Source organism: Physeter macrocephalus, chromosome 2, assembly GCF_002837175.3.
Source record: "Physeter macrocephalus isolate SW-GA chromosome 2, ASM283717v5, whole genome shotgun sequence".
Taxonomy (NCBI): Eukaryota; Metazoa; Chordata; class Mammalia; order Artiodactyla; family Physeteridae; genus Physeter; species Physeter macrocephalus.
The window spans coordinates 84,589,532-84,612,219 of NC_041215.1; the positions used below are offsets into that span (position 1 = coordinate 84,589,532).

Below are 22,688 nucleotides of genomic sequence, written 5' to 3' on the forward strand. Positions count from 1 at the left end.
ACGTGGTAACTGATTTGATACGGGGCTGACACCCAAAGGATTAAAGCAATGGGTAAATGGAGGAATCAATCACAGGGAAGGAACACAGAGGGATGGGTGAACCCAAAGGGAAATTTGCTTTCTGGGCTTTGACCTCAGCACCCCTCAGAGTCAGGGCTCTTGTTTTTTATCTTTCAATACCACACACTGAGACTGTGTGCCCAGGGTCTAAGTGCTAGGCTCTGGTGGCCTCCGCCTCCCACTCTGCACCGCTTCTTCTCCACCACCAGGAGGAAGGGTAGACAAACGACAGCCATGAAAAAGGGAATTCTTGAATGAGGCTCTCATTTATAATTCATCTAAGATAATCATTTGTTTAAAGTACACGGCCATCATAAAAGTTACCAGAACAATTCAGTAAATGACAATGTGTCTGAATTTCCAGAATTATATTTGATTTGGGGTTGTCTTAAATATTACAGCAGCGATTGAGATTTAGTCAATATTTCAACGTTTTGCTCTCAAGCAGTGATGTTAACTTAGTAAGTGTTTATCCTTCAAAGACAAAGAAAGTTAGAGAATGGCTAATTCATATACTTCCCTAAAATACCTGCTCAGAGTTTACACATGCAATTTATAGCATATCTATATCAGAAATTAATCCTTATCATATATCGAAGTTATAGTCTTTTCTCAATCTCCAAGATTTTTACATGGGCTATCAATATGAAAAGGAAAATTTTAAGTAATAGGACTCAGTTTCAGAAAAAAAAAATACAAGTTTTATTTTTTATTTTGTAAGGCTAAACATCAACTGATATGCCAACAATCCTTTGTGAAGGTAGTGGCTACCAGGAAAAAATAAGAACAAAAACAAACAAACAAAAGCTCCTAAAGGATGGGTTCAGTTCTTTTTTTTTTTTTTTTTTTTTTTTTTTGCGGTACGCGGGCCTCTCACTGCTGTGGCCTCTCCCGTTGTGGAGCACAGGCTCCGGACGCGCAGGCTCAGCGGCCATGGCTCACTGGCCCAGGCGCTCCGCGGCATGTGGGATCTTCCCGGACAGGGGCAAGAACCTGCGTCCCCTGCATCGGCAGGCGGACTCTCAACCACTGCGCCACCAGGGAAGCCCGGGTTCAGTTCTTGAAAACAAACTTTCTAAAAGTAAATTATATCAGTTTGCTCAATATTGATGAATATTAGTCTTCATTATTCATTAGCCATATCATATGCAGTATAGTTAGGTCTTTTTAAAAAATCTAAAATTTAGGTTAAAAGCCAAATTTAAGAAAGTTAGTTTTGAACTTTTTAACAATTGTGTGAAGTTTTGAAGTTAAAAAAATAGGAATCAATACTATGTAAGGAAAAAAAGAGAAACAAATGAGAAAGCTTTCAAGGGCTCCATCAATATTTTAAACAAGCTTGGAGGAAAATCTCAAGTTGTTGTGTCAGCAATGCCAAGGTTATTCAGATCTAATGCCTATGTGGTTTTGGATAAAAATTTTAATTTCTTTATGTTTCAGTTTCTTTGAACATAAAAGAAATAGAATCAAAACAAACTCGCCAAAATGCCATAGAAAATAAGGTTTATAATGAAGCTTGACATTCACTTGATAAAAAGTATAGCATTATTATTAGATCCATCTTACTTACCTTTTACACAGACCTGTATCCTTATGAACCAAAAGGAATGATTTTTAAAATCACCTCTTTACTGTAATGATCTTAAAGATTGATAACAAAAGTCTCCCCAGGATAAATGGGCAAATACAAATGAACAAAATGAGGGTACTTTAATAGCAGTACTACCCCTGCCTAGATTAAGGGATTTGAATCCTACACATAAACCTCAATTTACAGTGGGGGGAACATAGCTACACCACAATCTATTCAGGGAAAAACAGAACCGCACCTTTTTGTGGATAAAATACAGACCAAAACTGATACAAATTGGACACACAGCACTGTCCTTGTTCAGAACACGGTACAATAAAAGGAACTTTTCTGTTTATCCTTCTCAAAATTGTTAGGAGTTCTCTTAGTGCAAACAACAAAGCAGAAAGTCCATGGAAGCAGAATCTAAACTATTTCTATTTGGCTCTGAGCAAGGTATTTATCTGTTTCATCTTGCACAAGGAGCAGAGTGGACTGAAAAATATCCCCGAGTAAACAACAGTAAAATCTGCTGGGTAACCATGAAAATACAAACCACCGAAACACTTGCATTATAGTCACATTAATTATCGCTACTTATAGGAAAAGACCATTAAAAGCCGCAAAACCTATAAACAAACTAGATGGAAGCGATGCTAAAAGGAGCTAATCTAAAGCCATGCTTGCACACAGAGGAAATTACATCTTCACATGGCATAAATCATTAACATTTATATGCACAGATACAATGAACTATGGTCTTCTCTTATGGTTCCGAAGAGTTGGGTAAGGATGGAGGACTGAGTGGGAGGCAGGTTGATAGGAGAGAAAGGGGTTTTGCCCAAGGAGCTCTTTGCTTCACTAGCTCTCTCCTTCCTTCCTTCTTAAACTTCTCTACAGCCCTGCCTTCTGAGATACGTCTCTCCTGCCCTCCTCTGGCCTCTCTGATCAAGTTGCTCTGTCTCTGGGGCCTGCTCTTCCTCTTCTGGTTCTGTGGATGTGGATGTTTGGGCTCCACCATTGGTGTTTTGCTGGTGGCCCTCTACACCCCCTCCCTGGGTCATTCCTGCCACTCAGGGCACTGTCTCTGCCAACAGCTGCTACTCAGAGCCCGGCCTCCACCCCAAGTCTCAGTTCTGTATATCCAGATACCCGCTGGCTATTGCCAACTGGATGTCCCATAACCATCTCTAGAACCAAACTTATTGGGGCTGAGAGATATTACTCTGAAATGGGAGAGGATGAAGTTACTCATCCTAAAGGAATATCCTGAGATAATAAAAGACCTGTTTAGAAGAGGAAGAGAGCCAGTGCCAAAGAGTAAGAAAAGAAAAACATTAATATTTCTTATAAACCTTCACTGAACAAGCATTATATACTTTCACAATACTTTTAACCATCTGAATACAAATTAAGCTTAACAGTATTTGAACTTTAAGTTCAAATGAAGGATGGCCCTTTGTTCTGTTGAGTTTGTTTCACTCCTCACCAAATGTTAAAACCAGATTGAGAAACAGAAGTAGAAATGCTGGTTATTTGGAATTCTCCTTGGCCTCCAAGCACTGCTCCTTTTCTATGCAAAGTGGAAAAGCTTTCAAAGGCCACTTGTCTGGGAGTGAGGCTCCAATGTCGCAGCTGATTCCGCCCCCATCTTCAATGCATAAAGCTAGACCCAGGGGAAGAATGCCAACAAAAAAAACACACAAAAAAAAAACAAAAAAAAAAAAAAGGAGGAAAGAATTAACATATTTCTCTCCCTACCAGAATATCTGTGTGAAAAATAAGTAGTAATTAGTTATGTCAAAATGCTTGGTGTCAAAAAAAAAAAGCTTGGTGTCATTAAAATAAAAAAGAATTTTTTTAAAGAAATGAAATTGGGTCATTTGTAGAGATGTGGATGAACCTGGAGAGTGTCATACAGAGTGAAGTAAGTCAGAAAGAGAAAAACAAATATCCTATAATAACGCATATATGTGGAATCTAGAAAAATGGTATAGATGATCTTATAATTACAAAGCAGAAATAGAGACACAGATGTAGAGAACAAATGTATGGATACCAAGGGGGAAAGAGGTATGGTGGGAGGAACTGGGAGACTGGGATTGACACATATACATTATTGACACTATGTATAAAATAGACAACTGATGGGAACATACTGTATAGCACAGGGAACTCTACCTAATGCACTGTGGTAACCTAAATGGGAGGGAGTCCAAAAGGGAGGGCATATCTGTATGTGTAAGGCTGACTCATTTTGTTGTGCAGTGGAGGCTAACACAACATTGTAAAGCAACCATACTCCAAGAAAAAGTAATAAAAAAATAATAAAAATTAAAAAAAATAGAGAACTTTTTTTAAAGGCAAGGTGTTCATGTTTTTAGATTATATTTTCCACCTAATGCTAATGTAATGCCCCCAGGGTGTTTAAAAATTTTGAAGTGCTACATGATTTTCATTGAAAATCTATAAGAATTTCATCGTGGGTTCATTTTTAAAGTAAAAGTTGAAACAATTTGAATTATGATACGTTTGCAGAAAACACTTGAACTTGATTGTTCCCCTAGACAACTCCTCTCCTTGTATTCTTCAAGTTAAGCCATGGCAACTCTACCATAACACTTGCCTCCTAGCTCTCCTTTTCTTCTCATAGTCACACAGCCACCAACTTCTAGGTGTTCAGTCCTCCAATATGCATCCTCCAAAATCATCCCTGACTCTAATTCATACTCTCACCTCTTCCATCATTACTGGTCACCTTCACTCCACTTTTATTCTTCTTAGGTTCATCTCCCAGGCTGCTGCCAGAACAATATATCAAAAATGCAAATTGAAACACATTACTCTTCTGCTTAAAATCCTTTTTACATTTATCTATTTAACAAATATTTGCCGAGGGCCAGGACCTGTGTGTCAGATCAATGCACAATTTTGGGACCGTGGCATGAACAATACCAACAGGGTCTCCATGCCCATGGACCTTTGCCTTCATCATGTGATTTACACTATTATGGCTTAAATGGTCCTCCACAATGAGACGTCTATCATCTGAGATTCATGTTTGTACTATCCTTGTCTCATCCCCTGTATACATCATATTATTTCTCACCTCTGTGATTTTTTCCTACTGACCCTTTGCTCTATTCCTCCCCTTTAATTTGCCTATTTCTACCCATTTTTAAAATAATTTTGTTTTTTTAAGAAGATGTTGGGGGTAGGAGTTTATTAATTTATTTTTTATTTATTTTTGCTGTGTTGGGTCTTCGTTTCTGTGTGAGGGCTTTCCCTAGTTGTGGCAAGCGGGGGCCACTCTTTATCACGGTGCATGGGCCTCTCACTATCTCGGCCTCTCTTGTTGCGGAGCACAGGCTCCAGACGTGCAGGCTCAGTTGTTGTGGCTCATGGGCCTAGTTGCTCCGCCTGATGTTGGATCCTCCCAGACCAGGGCTCGAACCCGTGTCCCCTGCATTAGCAGGCAGATTCTCAACCGCTGCGCCACGAGGGAAGCCCCTCTACCCATTTTTTAAGAGAGGGAATCTCTCTTCGGACAACAAAGGCTGGATGAAGTATCCTTCCACTGTGTTCCTGTAACACCTACATTCCACATCACCATACCTACCACATTGTGTTGTAAATAGCTCTATCCACAATCATTTTAGGTACACCTAGTTCTACACAATGTTTATTTAACAACTGCCAAACTCAAACATAATGATTTCTGTATTTTATAATGATTTCAGAGAAAATTGGTGGCAAAGAAATGTTAATATTACAGTTATAATTTGGAGGAGAGGGCAGGAGGCAGGAGATGTTTGGATCCCAGCTATAATCCCATATCCCTGATGGGCTTAAAAAACTCAGGCATTTCAACAAATATAGATTAAATCCAACTGATTGGATCCTGTAATCTATGCTGGACTAGTTCCAGTAATCTCTGCTACCCTAGTATGTTTGCCTTCCTGATCAAGGTATTAATAATTAAGTGTGTGGTAATAAAGAACTGGTCCTTTTGCTAGAGAAAAAGGAATTAAGGAAAATCTCTTAATAGATTACTTCAAGCATTCTTCACACAGCACATAAGAAAGAAAGCTGGATATGAAAATATATTGAGGCAGTAGAAACTAATCATTACCTGTAAATGGGCAAATATGACACGGAGAAAAAGGCCTATACCACTGGGCTACTAGAGTAAAAACTAAGACTTTCTTTGAGGACTTCAGAACACTCCATGAGGCAATTAGCAGGCTATCCAGGCCCAGTTGGATTGAAGGGATCTTGTTTTTTAAGGCCAAGATCAGTGGGGAGTAAGCTAAAGCTATCTCAGATGAGATATGAGAATAATTTTTTCCATTTTCAGCTGCTTCTAGTTCTAATTTGAGCAGATAATCTAAAGTTGATTATATGTAAGATACATAGGTTCACAGTGAAACATACAGTTTCTCTAACAACATGCCAAAAGGTAGATGTGACTATAGCTCCTTTCCATCTGTAAGACCTATGACTGTAACTCTTGAATTACACAGAGCTGGTATCTACTTTAAATAGAAACTCTGTCCATGCTATGTCAGTATATTTCTGGTAGGAAATGTGGCAACTAGACCTGTACTCTTTTATAATTACTAATCTTGGGGGGGAAATCAGGTTAATTTAAGGGTTTATTAAAACCTTATAAGTTGTGTAACTTCATGTAACAACTATAATTAACAAAAGTTTGGAGAATTAGGTTTCAGTATTTTTCATAAATTACTAAAATGAATAGTAGTTCTGTCCACAGTAAGGGAAAAAATAAATAAAATAATTGCTTTGTGGTTTGAACTAAGTCTGTCTTTGTTCAAAAAGTCCCCCAAAACTGGTGGCCATGAATAAATGTCAGTGGGCTTGAATTTCTGTAAGTTTTCTTGTGATGATATATTTAATTCTCATAATGTTTTTAAACTGACATATGTCCATTTTTTCACATTAAGAAACTAATAAGTTTAAAATATTTTTGTTGCTTCGTCAATTACTCATAATTGAATTACATGTTGTTATGTGGCTAGACACCCTAGACATTAATTACTTAACTAGTGACAATACGCTGAATATGGTATGTATGTGTGTGGATGTGTGCATATCCATACACACACTGATATAGTCTTCATATCATGTTTTTATTTATGTATGTTGCACATTTAAGGACCATAAACTTCCATTCACAAGCTCAAATCCATTTATACATTCATTCAAATATTTCTTAAGCATCTACTATGAACCAGGCCCTGTGTTCATCCTGAGTAAGACATGGTCTCTGCTCTCAAGAAGCTAGTAGGGAAAACACAATGAGCATATATTACAAGGGCAATGAGTGTGTTATATACAAGATAATGTGTAACTGTCCTTTTTGAATACATACCACAGATTAAACTGTATCTTGAAACAATTATACACAAAACAATTAGATCTTAAAACAATTATACACAAAAACAAACTGATATCTTAGGTTTATTTATCTTGCCTTCTCAAATCAAAACCATCAGAGGGTGTGTGGCTGTCTGACCATGTGTGTACAGGCACTCTGAAACCATCTATGAGGCATAGAAAGAAAATAATTTTATGCTATCATCCACCTTACTCATCCATGTATTCATAGTTCCTGACCAGATACTGAGAACCATTTAGGATCAGCTCAAGTCATCAGTATCATTAATTCCCAATCAAGATGATTCAGAATTGACTAACCTATGCAATTAATGGGAGGCAGTTCTTTTACATTTCAAAGTCATTTATTCTGTTCCTGAAGCCTGAAAGTCACACTGGCCCTTCACTATTTGTTCAGCTGATCACAGATCAGAGGTAATGACATTTACATTGCTAATAGACTTTGCTCCAACTGTGTTAACTCCTGGTTTGGTGTAGTTTCTTCTACCTGAGGAAAGCTTATTTGACCTCCTGCACGGAACTTTAACTAATTATCTGAATAAGAACATTTCCTTACTTGTACATCCACAAACATGCACACATATTAAATATAGAAATGTATGAAATTCTCTAATTACCTATTCCATATGAGAATCAGGACTGATGTGCAAAACAAATTAAAGTATGTGTTATTAATTTACCCTGACATACACATTAAATTACTTGAAAAATCTGGGCACATTCGGAGAGTACCTTTCAGTCATTGACCTAAGTCTATGTGACAATGACCTCTTATCTTGGGCTTGTAGAATCAGACTGATAGAAAAAATATATATTTCAATGGATTAAATCCTGGATAACATGGAGAATAGTCACAAATAATTTGACTTTTCTGTATAGCAAGTTTCAAGCAGCTAAATCTTTTCTTCTTTAATGTTTCTTTGATCACAATTATTAGCATATGTTAACTGTTACTGGTGTGAAATGAAAAACGAGAATTCCAAACTCAGTTTCCTTTATAATGAGCACTAAATGACCTCAAACCAAAGCGAGATAACTAAAAATATCCCACTGGCTTGCTTAAAGTATAACTGGTAGAGTTTAAAATACCTGCTAATTGTTAACTGTTTTAATCTATTGCTTGACCAGTCAAGAATAAGCATACACAGACAGATGTTGAGGTGACAATTCAGATGCTCACATCTCAATAAAATTCGTGCTATGAATTTAAACAACTATAAACTTGTTAAGTGTTTTGAGATCAGTAAATAGCCTACATAGCTTGCATAATATTTTATCCTAAAGTCTAGTAAAATGTATAAATTTGATTTCAGAGTTAAATTCAATGCAGTAGGATTTAATATGTTCTTAAAAATAATAACCAACAATTTTGAACAATTTTCTATGTAGCAGGTGCTATGCTAAGTGATTTCTATGCATTATATAATTTAATTTTCATTAGAACCCTATGAGGTGGACTCTATTATTTCCATGTCACAGAGAAGATTGAGGAATTTTAGTGAGTTAAGTAACTTGCCAACTTACTGTTAATAAGTGACAAAACTTGGATCGAAACTAAACCTTAGTGACTCTAGAGCCAAATTCAAGCTCATATTTGGTCTACTGTGGACCAGAAATGAGAAGGCCTGGAATAAAGTCTCAGTGTCAATCAATTATTAGCTCTGAGACCTTAGGGAAATCACCGAACTTCTCCAAACTTCAATTTTCTAATATACAAAATAGAGCCAAGAAAACATTCCAACAATTCTCACAGAGTTACCATGAAGATTCAAGAACTAATGTAAGCAAGAAAACTGTCCTTTGTAGAGTGCTTTATAAATATCATTTTATTGCATTGCAATACCTTAACGTTTGATAACTCCAAAAGCATTTTGTGAGGCCAAAAACCATTAAACCAGATGTCTCATTAGAGAGAGAGACTTTAGGAAGCTTCTAGAACAATCTTTTCTTCTACTCTAGGAAATTTTAGGTAGATTACCCAGGATGGCACAGGGCAGGTATTAGAAAAAACATTCACCCTTTGTTGGTACCATGATAAATAAAAGGGAGAGTAGTGTTATGAACTGATATTCGTATTCTCCCAAAATTCATACGTTTAAGCCTTAATCCCCGATGTGACTGTAGTTGGAGATAGGGCCTGTGAGGAGGTGATAGTTAAATGAGGTCATAAGGGTGGGGCCATAATCCAGTAGGGCTCATGCCCTTATAAGAAGGTGTAAACACCAGAGCACTATCTCTTTGTAAGGACACAGAGAGAAGGCAACTACTCACAAGCCAGGAAGAGAGTTCTCACCAGAAACTTCATCTGTGGGAACCTTGATCTTGGACCTCCTAGTCTCCAGAACTGTGAGAGATAAAGGTCTGTTGTTTAACTGGCCGGGTCAATGGCATTTTGTTATGGCAGCCCAAGCTGACTACTATGATCAGTATCATGTTCATCCTTCATACTGCCAATGTCACCTAAAGAGCAGGGCCAACTGAGTCCTGTCCAGCTACCAGCTGGATAGCAGCGTGGTCTGATAGATCACATGAGGTGCTGACAACCTACAGTTGGGGTCCATGAATGTAAGAATGTTCTAGGCAAGCTTAGCATGAATGGGGCTCTGTATAAACAAAACTGAACAAAACTGTCCAAGTTCAGCAGGTTAAAGTAAATATACTCAGGAAAGCAATCAAACCAAACCAATAGAAAAAAGGAAAAAAGGTCCTAAAGATGCAGTCGCACATCTGTAAGTATAAATTATTGCAGAAAGTTTAAAACTGAATCCATGCAAAGAATAATAGTAGAAAAATTCTGATTAACAAAATTACAACTGAGCAAACAAAAGAATTTCTACATTAAAAATAAGTAACATAGGGCTTCCCTGGTGGCGCAATGGTTGAGAGTCCGCCTGCCGATACAGGGGACACGGGTTCGTGCCCTGGTCCAGGAAGATCCCACATGCCGCGGAGCGGCTAGGCCCGTGAGCTATGGCTGCTGAGCCTGCGCGTCCGGAGCCTGTGCTCGGCAACGGGAGAGGCCACAACAGTGAGAGGCCCGCGTACCGCAAAAAAAAAAAAAAAAAAAAAAAAAAGTAACATAATTCACTTTGTATCTTCCTTTTTCCACCAGAGCACAGTTCCTAAATTAATCTACCGGAGTTTCCTGAGCTAGAAGGAAAGCTTGCTGAAGCCATTACATATAAAAACAAGTACACTTTGAAATATTAATTCTGCAGCATATTTTCCTTAGGATGAATATAAATCTTATTTCTTCAGAGTTGTGTCTTAATTTATAAGACGATAAGCAAGTTCTCAAATGCAAACATAGCTTCCCAGGAAGGTCTATGCTAAGTTCTGACTGATGCAAAAGTCACAGTTGATAAAATGTTGTCACCTACCTTCTCCTTTTACACTAATCCTCTTTGAGATGATTTGAAGAGAATATCATTTGGGGAGCATTTGCCTCAGGGTGTAAGGCACTATTCCGGGTACTTATGGCAGGCTCTGCTAATTTTCGTGCCGATCTCCACAATACCAGAGGTATTAGTTTGGCCAAATTGCTTCCCAGCTAAAGAAAACATTTCCCAGCCTCCATTGCAGCTATCTGGGGTCACATGACTAGGTTCTGGCAATAAGATATAAGTGGAAATGATAACTTTTGGGTCATGCCCTTAGAAGGAAAGATGTGTTTCCTTTAGATTTTTTCTTTCCTGCGACCTGGAATGTGGAAGTGAGGGTGAGTTGAACGTGTGGGGGGCGGTGGGGGGTGGGGAAGAAATGCAGACCAGAGGTGGCTAAGCAACAAGATGGAGTAGCTTGAGCTTCCAAAAAGCTGTTATACTATTCCTGGGTTGTTAGGTGAGATAGAAACCGCCGTCTAGCTTGTGAGAGCCACTGTATTCTTGAGCATTTGTTACAGTAATCTACCCTGTATTTTCATTAGTAGAGGACTGTACATATACCTTGTGAGGCATCACTATCTCAGTTTTACTAGAGATTGAGGCTTAGAGAGATTTAAAAACTTCCTTATAATCACATAGGTAGTAAGCGGTGAGGCTAGGGTTTTAATCAAGTGCCCTTCCCATTAGATCTTTTTTTATACTAATAGAGAGAAACTTACTAATTCATAGAAAATTACTACTGTGCCACTTTCTAACACCTGATCTATTAATCTCACAGGATTATAAAATTGCTTCAGTTTCCTTGAATTAGAATCAGTGCCACAAACCCCTATTTTTCTAATAAAGTACCTGACAGTCAGTTACCAACTCCTCCAGGACCTATCCCTCTTTATACAAAATATTCCATTAGGAAAATTATGGAGAAAAAGTATGCTGATTCTCCTGGACTGTGCAATGGAAGGCTAATCAGAATGCCCTAATAATTTACAAAATAATACATTGGAAAATCACAATGACTCAGAAACAGATCAGAGGGATTTTTGGTGTGCGCTTTCTTCCGTAGCGCTATCCTTAGGTTAACACATAAATTTGTCCTCAGAAGGCAACATATGTGGGTTCATGCAACACTTAACAAATATTTATTGAGTGCCTACTCTATGTCAGGTAGTTCTTTAGATATTGGGGTGACAGCAAAAGAACAAACTAGACAAAGTCCCTGCATGCTTGGAAAATATACTCAAATGCATATACTGTAGATAATGTCCTACACAAGTAAATGTAACAGGCTTTCAATGTGTGTCAGTAATTTGTATTTTTAAAATAAACTTTCTGTTTTGGAATACATTTGACTTTACAGAAAATTACAAAGATAATACAGAGAGTTCTCACATACTCCTCACCGTTTCCTCTAATGTGAACATCTTATATTATCATGGTACATTTGTCAAAATTGAGAAATCAATATTGGTACATTTCTATTAACAAAAGTCCAGACTTTATTCATATTGTACTAATGTCCTTTCCCTGTCCAGGATACAATCCCAGAATACCACATTATACTTACTCATCAAGCTTCCTTAGTCTCCTCTAGTCCCTGACAGTTTCTGTTGTTCTTTTTTTTATCTTGACCTTGAAAAGTTTGAAGGGTGCTGGTATTTTGTAAATATCCCTCAATCTGGGTTTATTTAAATGTTTTTCTCATGGTTGGACTGAAGTTACGAGTTTTTTTAAGAATACCACAGAGGTAAAGTGCCCTTTTCATCACTTCATACCAAGGAATAGATGATAGTGATGACTTACTACTGGTGATGTTAACCCTGATCTCCAAGGATGCCTAGGTCTGTGTATTAGAGAATGGTATTTAGAAATCTGGATATTGGGTGTGCTCAATGCTACTGGGATGTCATTGTTTCCACCTTCTTCTTAGTAAGTAATGTGATTTTTAAAATTAAATAATTTTTGAATGTCAGAACTGATGAGCTCCATTTCCATAAGTCTGCATCAAAAAATAGTAAACTTATCTGGGAATACATACGTATACACACACACACACACACACATTTGGAGGTGGTAAAATAATGTTAGGTATAAAACGATAAAATGAATTCTTTAAATGTTACATTTCTGTCCTTTAAATTCTAAGATGCTAGGTCTTAAGGAATTTACACATGAACACACTGTAGCAGAAATGTGTTTTGGAAGGCTCCTTAAAAGAAAGAGGACATGACCTTCTTCAACCTGCCCTCCAGTCTGCTGCCTGGCGAACAGAAGTGGTGATTGGAGCTCTAGTAGGCGTTTTGAGTACCAGGGCCATATTCAGGACTGGCAAAGTGTTGAGCTAGAAGGAGCCTGGTTTCCTCAGTGAAGTTCTGGGGGCATAATACAAATTCTGGATTGCAGACCTCCAGACTTCTATTGTGTGGGAGAATAATAAACTATCTCCATAAACAATTATTATCAGAACTCTGTTTCTGAGTCAAGTGCAATTCCTAACTAATATAGGTAGTTTGGAGAAGAGGCAGAAGTATTTTCTATAACAAGTACTTTATTTTAGTCCATGTAATCATCAAAACAACACTATGCTTATAGGTGAGAAAATTAAAGATTAGTGACACTAATATAATTCTTAGGTTTACACAGCTCAATATTGAAACTAAGCCAGAGTTTAAACCAAACCTTATTTTCCCAGTACAACAAGCTATAATGTCTTGCTTATAGTAGGTACCTAGAACGATGTCAGTTACCAGCAATGGGTACATATATATATATATATATATATATATATATTTTTTTTTTTTTTTTTTTTTTTTTTTTTTTTTTGCGGTACGCGTGCCTCTCACTGCTGTGGCCTCTCCCGCTGCGGAGCACAGGGTCCAGACATGCAGGCTCAGTGGCCATGGCTCACAGGCCTAGCTGCTCCGCGGCATGTGGGATCTTCCTGGACCGGGGCACGAACCCGTGTCCCCTGCATTGGCAGGTGGACTGTCAACTACTGCGCCACCAGGGAAGCCCACATATACATTATTATATCTCACTGAACACGTAATACAGGACAACATTTAAATAAGTAAAATCATGTATATTTAAATATGCAATGAAATGGAAACATGAATCCATAGTTTGAGCCCTCCTACTGCTCTCCATGATCAGACTTCATACAGTAGAAGTGGCATCAAGGCCAACAAACCAAGTGAAGATGTTCAAAAGAAAGTTCGATTTCTGTTTCTGGAACATAAGGACATGACTGAGGCCAAAGAATAGACACTATCTATATAGAGAAGCCATATGTGTAGATGAAATGACCCAGGGAGAATGTAGAGTTCCAGAAGGAGGAGCCCACAAACCTGACAGTGGCAAAATGGACAGACGTGAGTGAAAACAAGGGTGATCGTGATGTCACAGAGGGCAAATGAGAGAATTTCATAAACATGACATAAAGATCAAGTAGGATAAGGAGTGAGACACTCCACTGGAGTTGGCAATCGGGAAGACATGGTGGCCTTTGTGAGAGCCAAGTTATTGGAGTGTTCTTATAGGGAGATGGAGTGAATGGGATGGGATCAACGAGAAACACTCTCAAGAAATTTGCATGGTATGGTAAGTGACAAACACACCCAGAGTCAAAAAAAAAAAATCAAATTGAAGGCGGGTGTGGATGGGTAATAGGAATTTTAAGCATGAGTTCTGACTTCAGGTTAGCTGTGGATGCTGCTTACAGGCTCTGTTCTTGCTTCTGGCTCTCTGAGTCTCCTGGGTATTTATATTAAGCTATCTCATAGAATTTCTGAATGTAAGCACAACTGGACTGTTTTGGCTCTTCACAATATGCCACATGATTCAGGGTGACTTAACAGTACCCATTTACTTGTCAATGGTATGTATTCTGAATAAAGAATCAAGTTTTTATACCTGACTCATTCGGCACTAACATTATTCAGTTCCCTTCAAAAACACAATGATTCTAATAGTTTAAAAGCAAGAATTTCAAAACAATAAGCCATTTTATCAAGCTCTAAAAATATATTTATTTAAGTGTGTTTATGAAAATCTTCCCTTGAGTCTTGAATAATTGACTCATGGGAGGCAGAAGCTGAAAGGTATGATAGAGACCTTCCTCTCCTTTCTTCACCCCTCATCCATTCAGTGACTTTAGACAAATCACTTCCCTCATATCTTACAGTTCTTTCCCTTCCACTCCATAGCCACTACTCTCATCTTCATTACCTCTCCCCTGTGCCTCTGTAATAACCTCCTAACTTGATTTCTTGCTTCTAATCTTTGCGCTCTCCAAGTCTTTGCTATACTTTGATAGAGTGGTCTTCCTAGAACACATATATGAACCGTTGACAAACTCTACTTGGAACTGTGTCATGGCTTCTCACAAAAATCCAGAATTATGTGTCATGGGAAGCCTTTTCCATCTGTTCCAGCCATCACTTGCATATTTCATTTCATACTTATATTCCAGCCATACAGGACCTTTATTAGGTCCTGAGGCTTTATGCTGACTTAGTCCTACAGGCCTGCGCTCTTACACCATCTATCCCTTGTTCATCTAGAGAATAATACTCAAATTCAGTTCAAGCATCTTCTCTGTAAAGTCTCTGTCAATCTCCCTTCCTTCACCTAAACCCAGATAGGTTCAGGTGAACTATTCCTCTTCGGCGCCCCGCCCCAACACAAAAAATTTATACCTTATATAAATATCTGTAATAGTATCAAAACCACTTTACTACAAGATGCAGAATAAGTATTTGATAAAATTCAACATCTATTCATGATTAAAACTCTTACCAAAGTGGGTATAGAGGGAACATACTGCAACATAACAAAAGCTATTTATGACAAACTCACAGCCAAAATAATACTCAATGATGAAAAGCTGAGAGCCTTCTCCCTAAAATCTGGAACAAGACAAGAATGCTCACTCTCACTACTTCTATTCAACACAGTATTGGAAGTCCTAGCCACAGCAATCAGAAAAGAAAAAGAAATAAAAGGTATCCAATTTGGAAGGGAAGAGGTAAAATTGTCATCATATACAGATGACATTATACTATATATAGAAAACCCTAAAGACTCCACACAAAAACTACTAGAACTGATAAATGAATTCAGCAAGTTAGCGGGATACAAGATTAACATACAGATATCTGTTGCATTTCTTTACAATAACAATGAAATATCAGAAAGGGAAAGTAAAAAAACAATCCTTTAAAAATCACATAAAAAATAATTAGGAATAAATCTGACCAAGGAGGTGAAATACTTATATGCTGAGAACTGTAAAACATTGATAAAGGAAATTGAAGATGATTCAAAGAAATGGAAAGATATCCCATGCTCTTGGATTGGAAGAATTAATACTGTTAAAATGGCTGTACTACCCAAAGCAATCTACAGATTTAATGTGCTCCCTATCAAATTAGCCCTGACATTTTTCACAGAACTAGAACAAATAATCCTAATGTTTACATGGACCCATAAAACACCCAGAATTGCCAAAGCAATCCTGAGGAAAAAGAACAAAGCAGGAGGCATAACCCTCCCAGACTTCAGACATACTACAAAGCTACAGTAATCCAAATAGTGTGGTACTGGCACAAAAACAGACATATGGATCAATGGAACAGAAGAGAGAGCCCAGAAATAAACCCACCCACCTATGGTCAATTAATCTTTGACAAAGGAGGCAAGAATATATAATGGAGAAAAGACAGTCTCTTCAGCAAGTGGTGGTAGGAAAGCTGGACAGCTGCATGTAAATCAATGAAGTTAGAACACTCCCTCACACCATACAAAACACTAAACTCAAAATGGCTTAAAGACTTAAATATAAGACATGACACCACAAAACTCCTAGAAGAGAACATAGGCAAAACATTCTCTGACATAAATCATACCAGCGTTTTCTTAGGTCAGTCTCCCAAGGCAAGAGAAATAGAAGCAAAATTTTTAAAATGGGACCTAATCAAACTTAGAAGCTTTTGCACAGCAAAGGAAACCATCAACAAAACAAAAAGACAACCTACAGACTGGGAGAAAAATTTGCAAATAATGTGACTGACAAGGGCTTAATTTCCAAAATATACAAACAGCCCATAGAATTCAATAACAACGGACAGCTGCATGTAAATCAATGAAGTTAGAACACTCCCTCACACCATACAAAACACTAAACTCAAAATGGCTTAAAGACTTAAATATAAGACATGACACCACAAAACTCCTAGAAGAGAACATAGGCAAAACATTCTCTGACATAAATCATACCAGCGTTTTCTTAGGTCAGTCTCCCAAGGCAAGAGAAATAGAAGCAAAATTTTTAAAATGGGACCTAATCAAACTTAGAAGCTTTTGCACAGCAAAGGAAACCATCAACAAAACAAAAAGACAACCTACAGACTGGGAGAAAAATTTGCAAATAATGCGACTGACAAGGGCTTAATTTCCAAAATATACAAACAGCCCATAGAATTCAATAACAACAACAAACAACCCAGTCAAAAAATGGGCAGAAGATCTAAATAGACATTTCTCCAAAGAAGACATATAGATGGCCAATAGGCACATGAAAAGATGCTCAACATCATTAATTATTAGAGAAATACAAATCAAAACTACAACAAGGTACCACCTCACACCAGTCAGAATGGCCATCATTAAAAGTCTACAAATAACAAATGCTGGAGAGGGTGTGGAGAAAAGGGAACCCTCCTACCCTGTTGGTGGGAATGTAAATTGCTGCACCCACTATGGAAAACAGTATAGAGGTTCCTTAAAAAACGAAAAATAATAGAGTTGCCATATGGTCTGGCAATCCCACTCCTGGGCATCCACTCAGAGAATACCATAATTTGAAAAGATACATGTACCCCAATGTTCACAGCAACACTATTTACAATAGCCAAGACATAGAAGTCACCTAAATATCCATCGACAGATGAATGGATAAAGATGTGGTATATATACACAATGGAATACTGCTCAGTCATAAAAAAGAATGAAATAATGCCATTTGCAGCAACATGGATGAACCTAGAGGTTACCATACTAAATGAGGTAAGTCATAAAGAGAAAGACAAATACCATATGATATCACTTATATGTGGAATCTAAAATATGGCACAATATGAACTTATTTACAAAACAGAACAGACTCATAGACATAGAAAACAAAATTTGGTTACCAAAGGGGGAAGGGGGTGGGGGAGGGATAAGTCAGGTGTTTGGGATTAGCAGATACAAACTATGTATAAACTATGTTTATACACAAACTATATAAAAACTGCATTTATCTATGTATAAAATAGATAAATGACAAGGTCCTACTGTGTAGCACAGGGAACTGTATTCAATATCCTGTAATAAACCATAATGGAAAAGAATATGAAAAAAATATATATATAACTGAATCACTTTGCTGTACAGCAGAAACTAAATACAACATTGTAAATCAACTATACTTCAATAAAATTTGGGAGGGATAAGTCAGGTGTTTGGGATTAGCAGATACAAACTATGTATAAACTATGTTTATACACAAACTATATAAAAACTGCATTTATCTATGTATAAAATAGATAAATGACAAGGTCCTACTGTGTAGCACAGGGAACTGTATTCAATATCCTGTAATAAACCATAATGGAAAAGAATATGAAAAAAATATATATATAACTGAATCACTTTGCTGTACAACAGAAACTAATACAACATTGTAAATCAACTATACTTCAGTTAAAAAACCCCACTTTATTACACACATTAGTTTTTACAGGTGTCTCTCCTATTAACTCTCAGTTCCTTGAAGATAAGGCTGCTTTTTACTTTTTTAATGCTTAAGTGAACCATGGCACATATTCAAAGCTCAGTAAATATCTGTTGAATGAATCTAGTCCAAGGTCTATTATTATCAATGAGGAGATAGGTCCAGAAAATTTATATGACTTACCCTGATCTAAAATGATTGGCTGAGCAGGGAACAGACATTCTAGATGTTGCCAGACTTTAAACTAGGGCTCTCAGTATTACACTGGGACTCCACCTCATCTGTTTGAAAAGAAAGCACCCAGGGCCCAAATTTATAGGTTGTTAACTTGGTTGAACAAAGTTTTAATATGAAATATTTGAGTGAATATTTGACGAGAAAATAGTACTCCTTTCAGGTTGAGAGATAAAAGTGGGACAAATAATTTTAAAATGATGTATTTTTGTCTCACTTTCTTTCCTACTCTCTGCCCCTTCTACCTGGTTGACCAGTTAGCATTATATTTTCCAAGTGTTCAGAATCCCTAAGTACATACCAGCTGAAGACAAATTAAGTGTTACCCCATTCTTCTTGCTGACAGAAGAAAATAAAGTCTTAGATTAAGAATTTACTATAAGTACTTCATACTTAAATAATAAATAGTAGGTTGAAATTGTTTTTGTTTGTTTTCACTATTTAAAGGTGAGTATCAAAAAGAGAGAGTAATAAATTCTAGGCTTCCTTGGAATTATATGATTACATTGCCTTATATGAGGAGACTAAGTTTGTGTTCGATTACAATTTTTTTCTAAATGACCACGAAGATAACTAGCTTGTCGTTCTCACTCATGATCACAAATAAAACAGAACCTTTAACTGGTGAATATGTTTTATTTGGAGTGCTTTAATAGTTCTTAGTATATAACATTAATATGTAATGGCCCTAAAGAGTCCATTAAAACTCTGCACAACAAGCTGCATTTTAATAATGCAGAAACGATGTGAGATGGAAGCCAATTACTGCCGTTTAGGTAACATAAGTAAAAAACAATTTTCTGAAAGAGCTAAAGCTTCTAAGTAAAAGACAGTTAAAATGAACATGTCCTACAGATGACAGAACTTAACATTGGCCCCAAAAGCACAGGAAAAGAGAAGATTAAAAAAATTCTTCCAAACCCAGGCTTCTTTCAAGTCTTCTGCTCAAAAGAGGATCAAGGGTACTAATGAATATTCAACTTCTAGTTTCTTCTAATAATAAATTCCATTTCAAAATCTATGAAGTAAAACAAACTTACCCTATGTTTAGGTTCTTTCAAAAGATAAAAGTGGTCTTTCATATCTCTGTGGTAGTTGATGGGGCTTGAATATGAAAAGACTTGACATACCCAGGTGAGGTCAAAAGCTGGGTGCCGTGTTGCCAATACCAGCTTCTAACCGCCACTGGAAAGGTGAACACTTTGCAGGCCCTTTTCTCTGGATCAGCAACACTTCTGATATAAAGAAATCTTGTTCTGCTTGAGCAGATTTTCATTTCAAAGAGGAAGAACGAATAAGGAAGATGATTTTTCTCATTTCTATATTGAACATCCCACAAGTCAAGACCCAGTCCTGCCATCACTCCTCATGCAAGCAGAGAGGTAAGGGGTGGTATTTGAGTTCTGTCAGACTTACCCACCATGATTGCTTAAATCATCTTCCAATTTAGTCTCTCTCTCTTGGGAAGGAGCCTGAGGCCATGAAAACCACTCATTCATCACCTGCCACACCACAGTGATTCTCTGAGCAGACATCCTGGGCTGGCATAATTTGCTTGACAGCCCTGAGGTCAGCTTGCCTAGTGACTAAAGAATCTTTTCTTTTCCATCTTCAAATATTATAGTGCACTGTCCTTTGTGTACATGGACGATGTTCCTGACCCACCATCAATGGTGGTGAATCTGTAAAGCAAAATGTGATGATACAGTAGGGCTGAGCTTGAGGGCTATACAAGGAAGGAAAATGTCACAAAATGACAGAATCTCTTGAAAAACCCTGCCCAGCACTGCACAGAAAGCTCTGCATTAGTCTGCACCTTAGGCTTTTAGAACCCCACACTTTCAGCCACTCTGGTATTTTTTCATTTTATGGTCTTAGTTTTCAGGAAAATTTCTATTATCTGAATCAATTTCATATGTTGACTGGTACCCCCTATATTTAAGGGACAAAGAAGCATTAAATAATAATCATACTCAAGCACCTCGGGGAGAATTAAGGAAGACATGTCAGCTTTAATTTTGAATTTTCTTGTTACTTGTTAGTTTGCCTCTCAGACTTAATGCCAGGAGGAATAAAAACCATCATTACTCTCTAGCTGCTAAATGGCATACCTGAAGTGAATAGGGGGCTTAATTCTAGTCTAACTGGCTCAATTTCTGCTTGTATCAGCAGAGGGCCCAGCACTGAGAGATCCAGCTTCTGGTCCATTCTCCCATCAAATCCAAACCAGGTAAAGCTGCCCAAATAGACACATTCCACAGGGAAAAGAGAGGAGTAAGGAAGAGAACAAAAGAAGATTAAGGAAAGGGAGAGCATGTATACATTTCTAAAGTGGGCTAACTGGGAAGCTGTATTGGCATTTCTTTAATCCATAGCAATTTCCTGCACACCAGAAAGGGGGAGAGAAATAGCAGTTCTCTTCCACCCCAGTCAAAGCCCAGATTACATGTCTATTTCCTATTTGTGTATTTCCACTGAAACTGAACAGATACATGGAGAGTGTTTTCTATAGGGTCCCAGAATTTAGAAATAATTAACCAAGGCTCACTTTACCTTACTAGCTCTGTGAATAAAAAGAAAAATGTCACTGAGACACCATCAGTTTAGTCACTGGAATGCAAGCACATTTAGAATTGTGAAACTGTCCTATTTCAGTGACAGGAACTGATTCCTATGGAAAACTATGTAACAGGTCAATTTGAAAAAAAGGATGTTACTGTGATGTGAATATTTATAGCTAGTGTGAAACCTAGTGTTGATCTGCTGATTTTTCTTTTGTGAGGTGCATATAATTACAGTCAGATATCCAATTCAGCATTCATTAATCTCTCACACAAGTAAAAAAAACTCTAAAGGGGGTAAATTTAGCACAGTATAGTGGAAAGCACGTGCTTATTTAATTTTTTTTTAGATTTTATTTATTTACTTTTTGGCTGCATTGGGTCTTCGTTGCTGTGCGTGGGCTTTCTCTAGTTGTGGCGAGCGGGGGCTGCTCTTTGTTGCAGTGCGCAGGCTTCTCACTGTGATGGCTTCTTTTGTTGCAGAGCACAGGCTCTAGGCGAGCAGGTTTCAGTAGTTGTGGCACGTGGGCTCTAGAACGCAGGCTCATTAGTTGTGGCGCATGGGCTTAGTAGCTCCGCGGAATGTGGGATCTTCCCAGACCAGGGCTTGAACCTCTGTCTCCTGCATTGGCAGGAGGATTCTTAACTACTGCGCCACCAGGGAAGCCCCAAGCATGTGTTTGAAAAGGGCTGGGTTAACATCCTTGCTGTAGAATCTGTGTGTAACCCTAGAGAAGTCACCTAAAACTCCCCCTGTAATGGGGAAACTAATATCTACGTCAGTGGATGATGCCTATCTTCCAGCGTTGTCAGAATTGAGTGAGAGAGGGAACAGACCCTGGGGACAGACAGCTGGGTTTGAACTCATGCTTCACAGCCTCAGTAGACCTTGGCAAGTGACTGAATCTCTCTGTGTCTCAGATCTCTCATTTGTAAGATGGGGATTATGTTAGGATTTGTTTCACGGTAAGATATGAGACAATGTGTACACGGGCGTCAAGCCCAAAGCCTGACATCTGAGACTTTTACCTGCACCCATTTTACCTGTGACTGTTATTGTTGTTGCTATTATTATTAAAATATTTTTCCATCCAGAATGTGGTAGTGCTCAATAAATAGTAGCCTTATTTCTCTTTTTAAAATTCTCTTTCTGTCTCCTTCAAAGAATTTTACATGTTTACTACTACATAAATATTATTTGATGATTTCAGCTTTCCGTTTAGAGAAATGTTCTACCTGACACACTTACTTATGATGACTGATGGTAACCACAACCCAAGAAAGTTAAGGTTTAATGAGACTTCAGAGAATTTCTAATTATTCAGAGAGTTTCTAATTATCCAGCTATTTATTACAAAGAGAAGACAATCCTGCAGCCTGTGGAACAAAAACCACATTCACAGAAAGATAGACAAGATGAAAAGGCAGAGGGCTATGTACCAGATGAAGGAAACAAGATAAAACCTAAGAAAAACAACTAAATGAAGTGGAGACAGGCAACCTTCCAGAAAAAGAATTCAGAATAATGATAGTGAAGATGATCCAGGACCTTGGAGAAACAATGGAGGCAAAGATCGAGAAGGTGAAAGAAATGTTTAACAAAGATCTACGAGAATTAAAGAACAAACAGAGGGCTTCCCTGGTGGCGCAGTGGTTGAGAGTCCGCCTGCCGATGCAGGGGACACGGGTTC

At 37.7% G+C, this 22,688-nt stretch overlaps 1 protein-coding gene across 19 annotated transcripts in view; it reads right to left on the reverse strand.

The window, feature by feature from the left end:
- ZNF385B (zinc finger protein 385B) overlaps positions 1 to 22,688 on the reverse strand; it is a 167,109-nt gene that overhangs the window by 133,497 nt on the left and 10,924 nt on the right. For 8 of the 19 annotated variants that reach the window (XR_008618779.1, XM_055088826.1, XM_055088830.1 and 5 more), the window contains one exon: positions 9,320 to 9,392. The exons of 3 other annotated variants lie outside the window; for them this stretch is intronic. Coding sequence is in view for 8 of the 16 variants with exons in the window: in XM_055088830.1 (XP_054944805.1) it covers positions 9,320 to 9,392 (73 nt within the window). In the remaining 8 variants the exon portion in view is untranslated. Of the gene's footprint in view, positions 1 to 4,366; positions 4,432 to 9,319; positions 9,393 to 18,385; positions 18,551 to 21,362; positions 21,529 to 22,688 lie in introns of those variants that run through there. 8 more of the 19 variants (XM_028479716.2, XM_028479722.2, XM_055088831.1 and 5 more) reach the window with 7 other exon arrangements.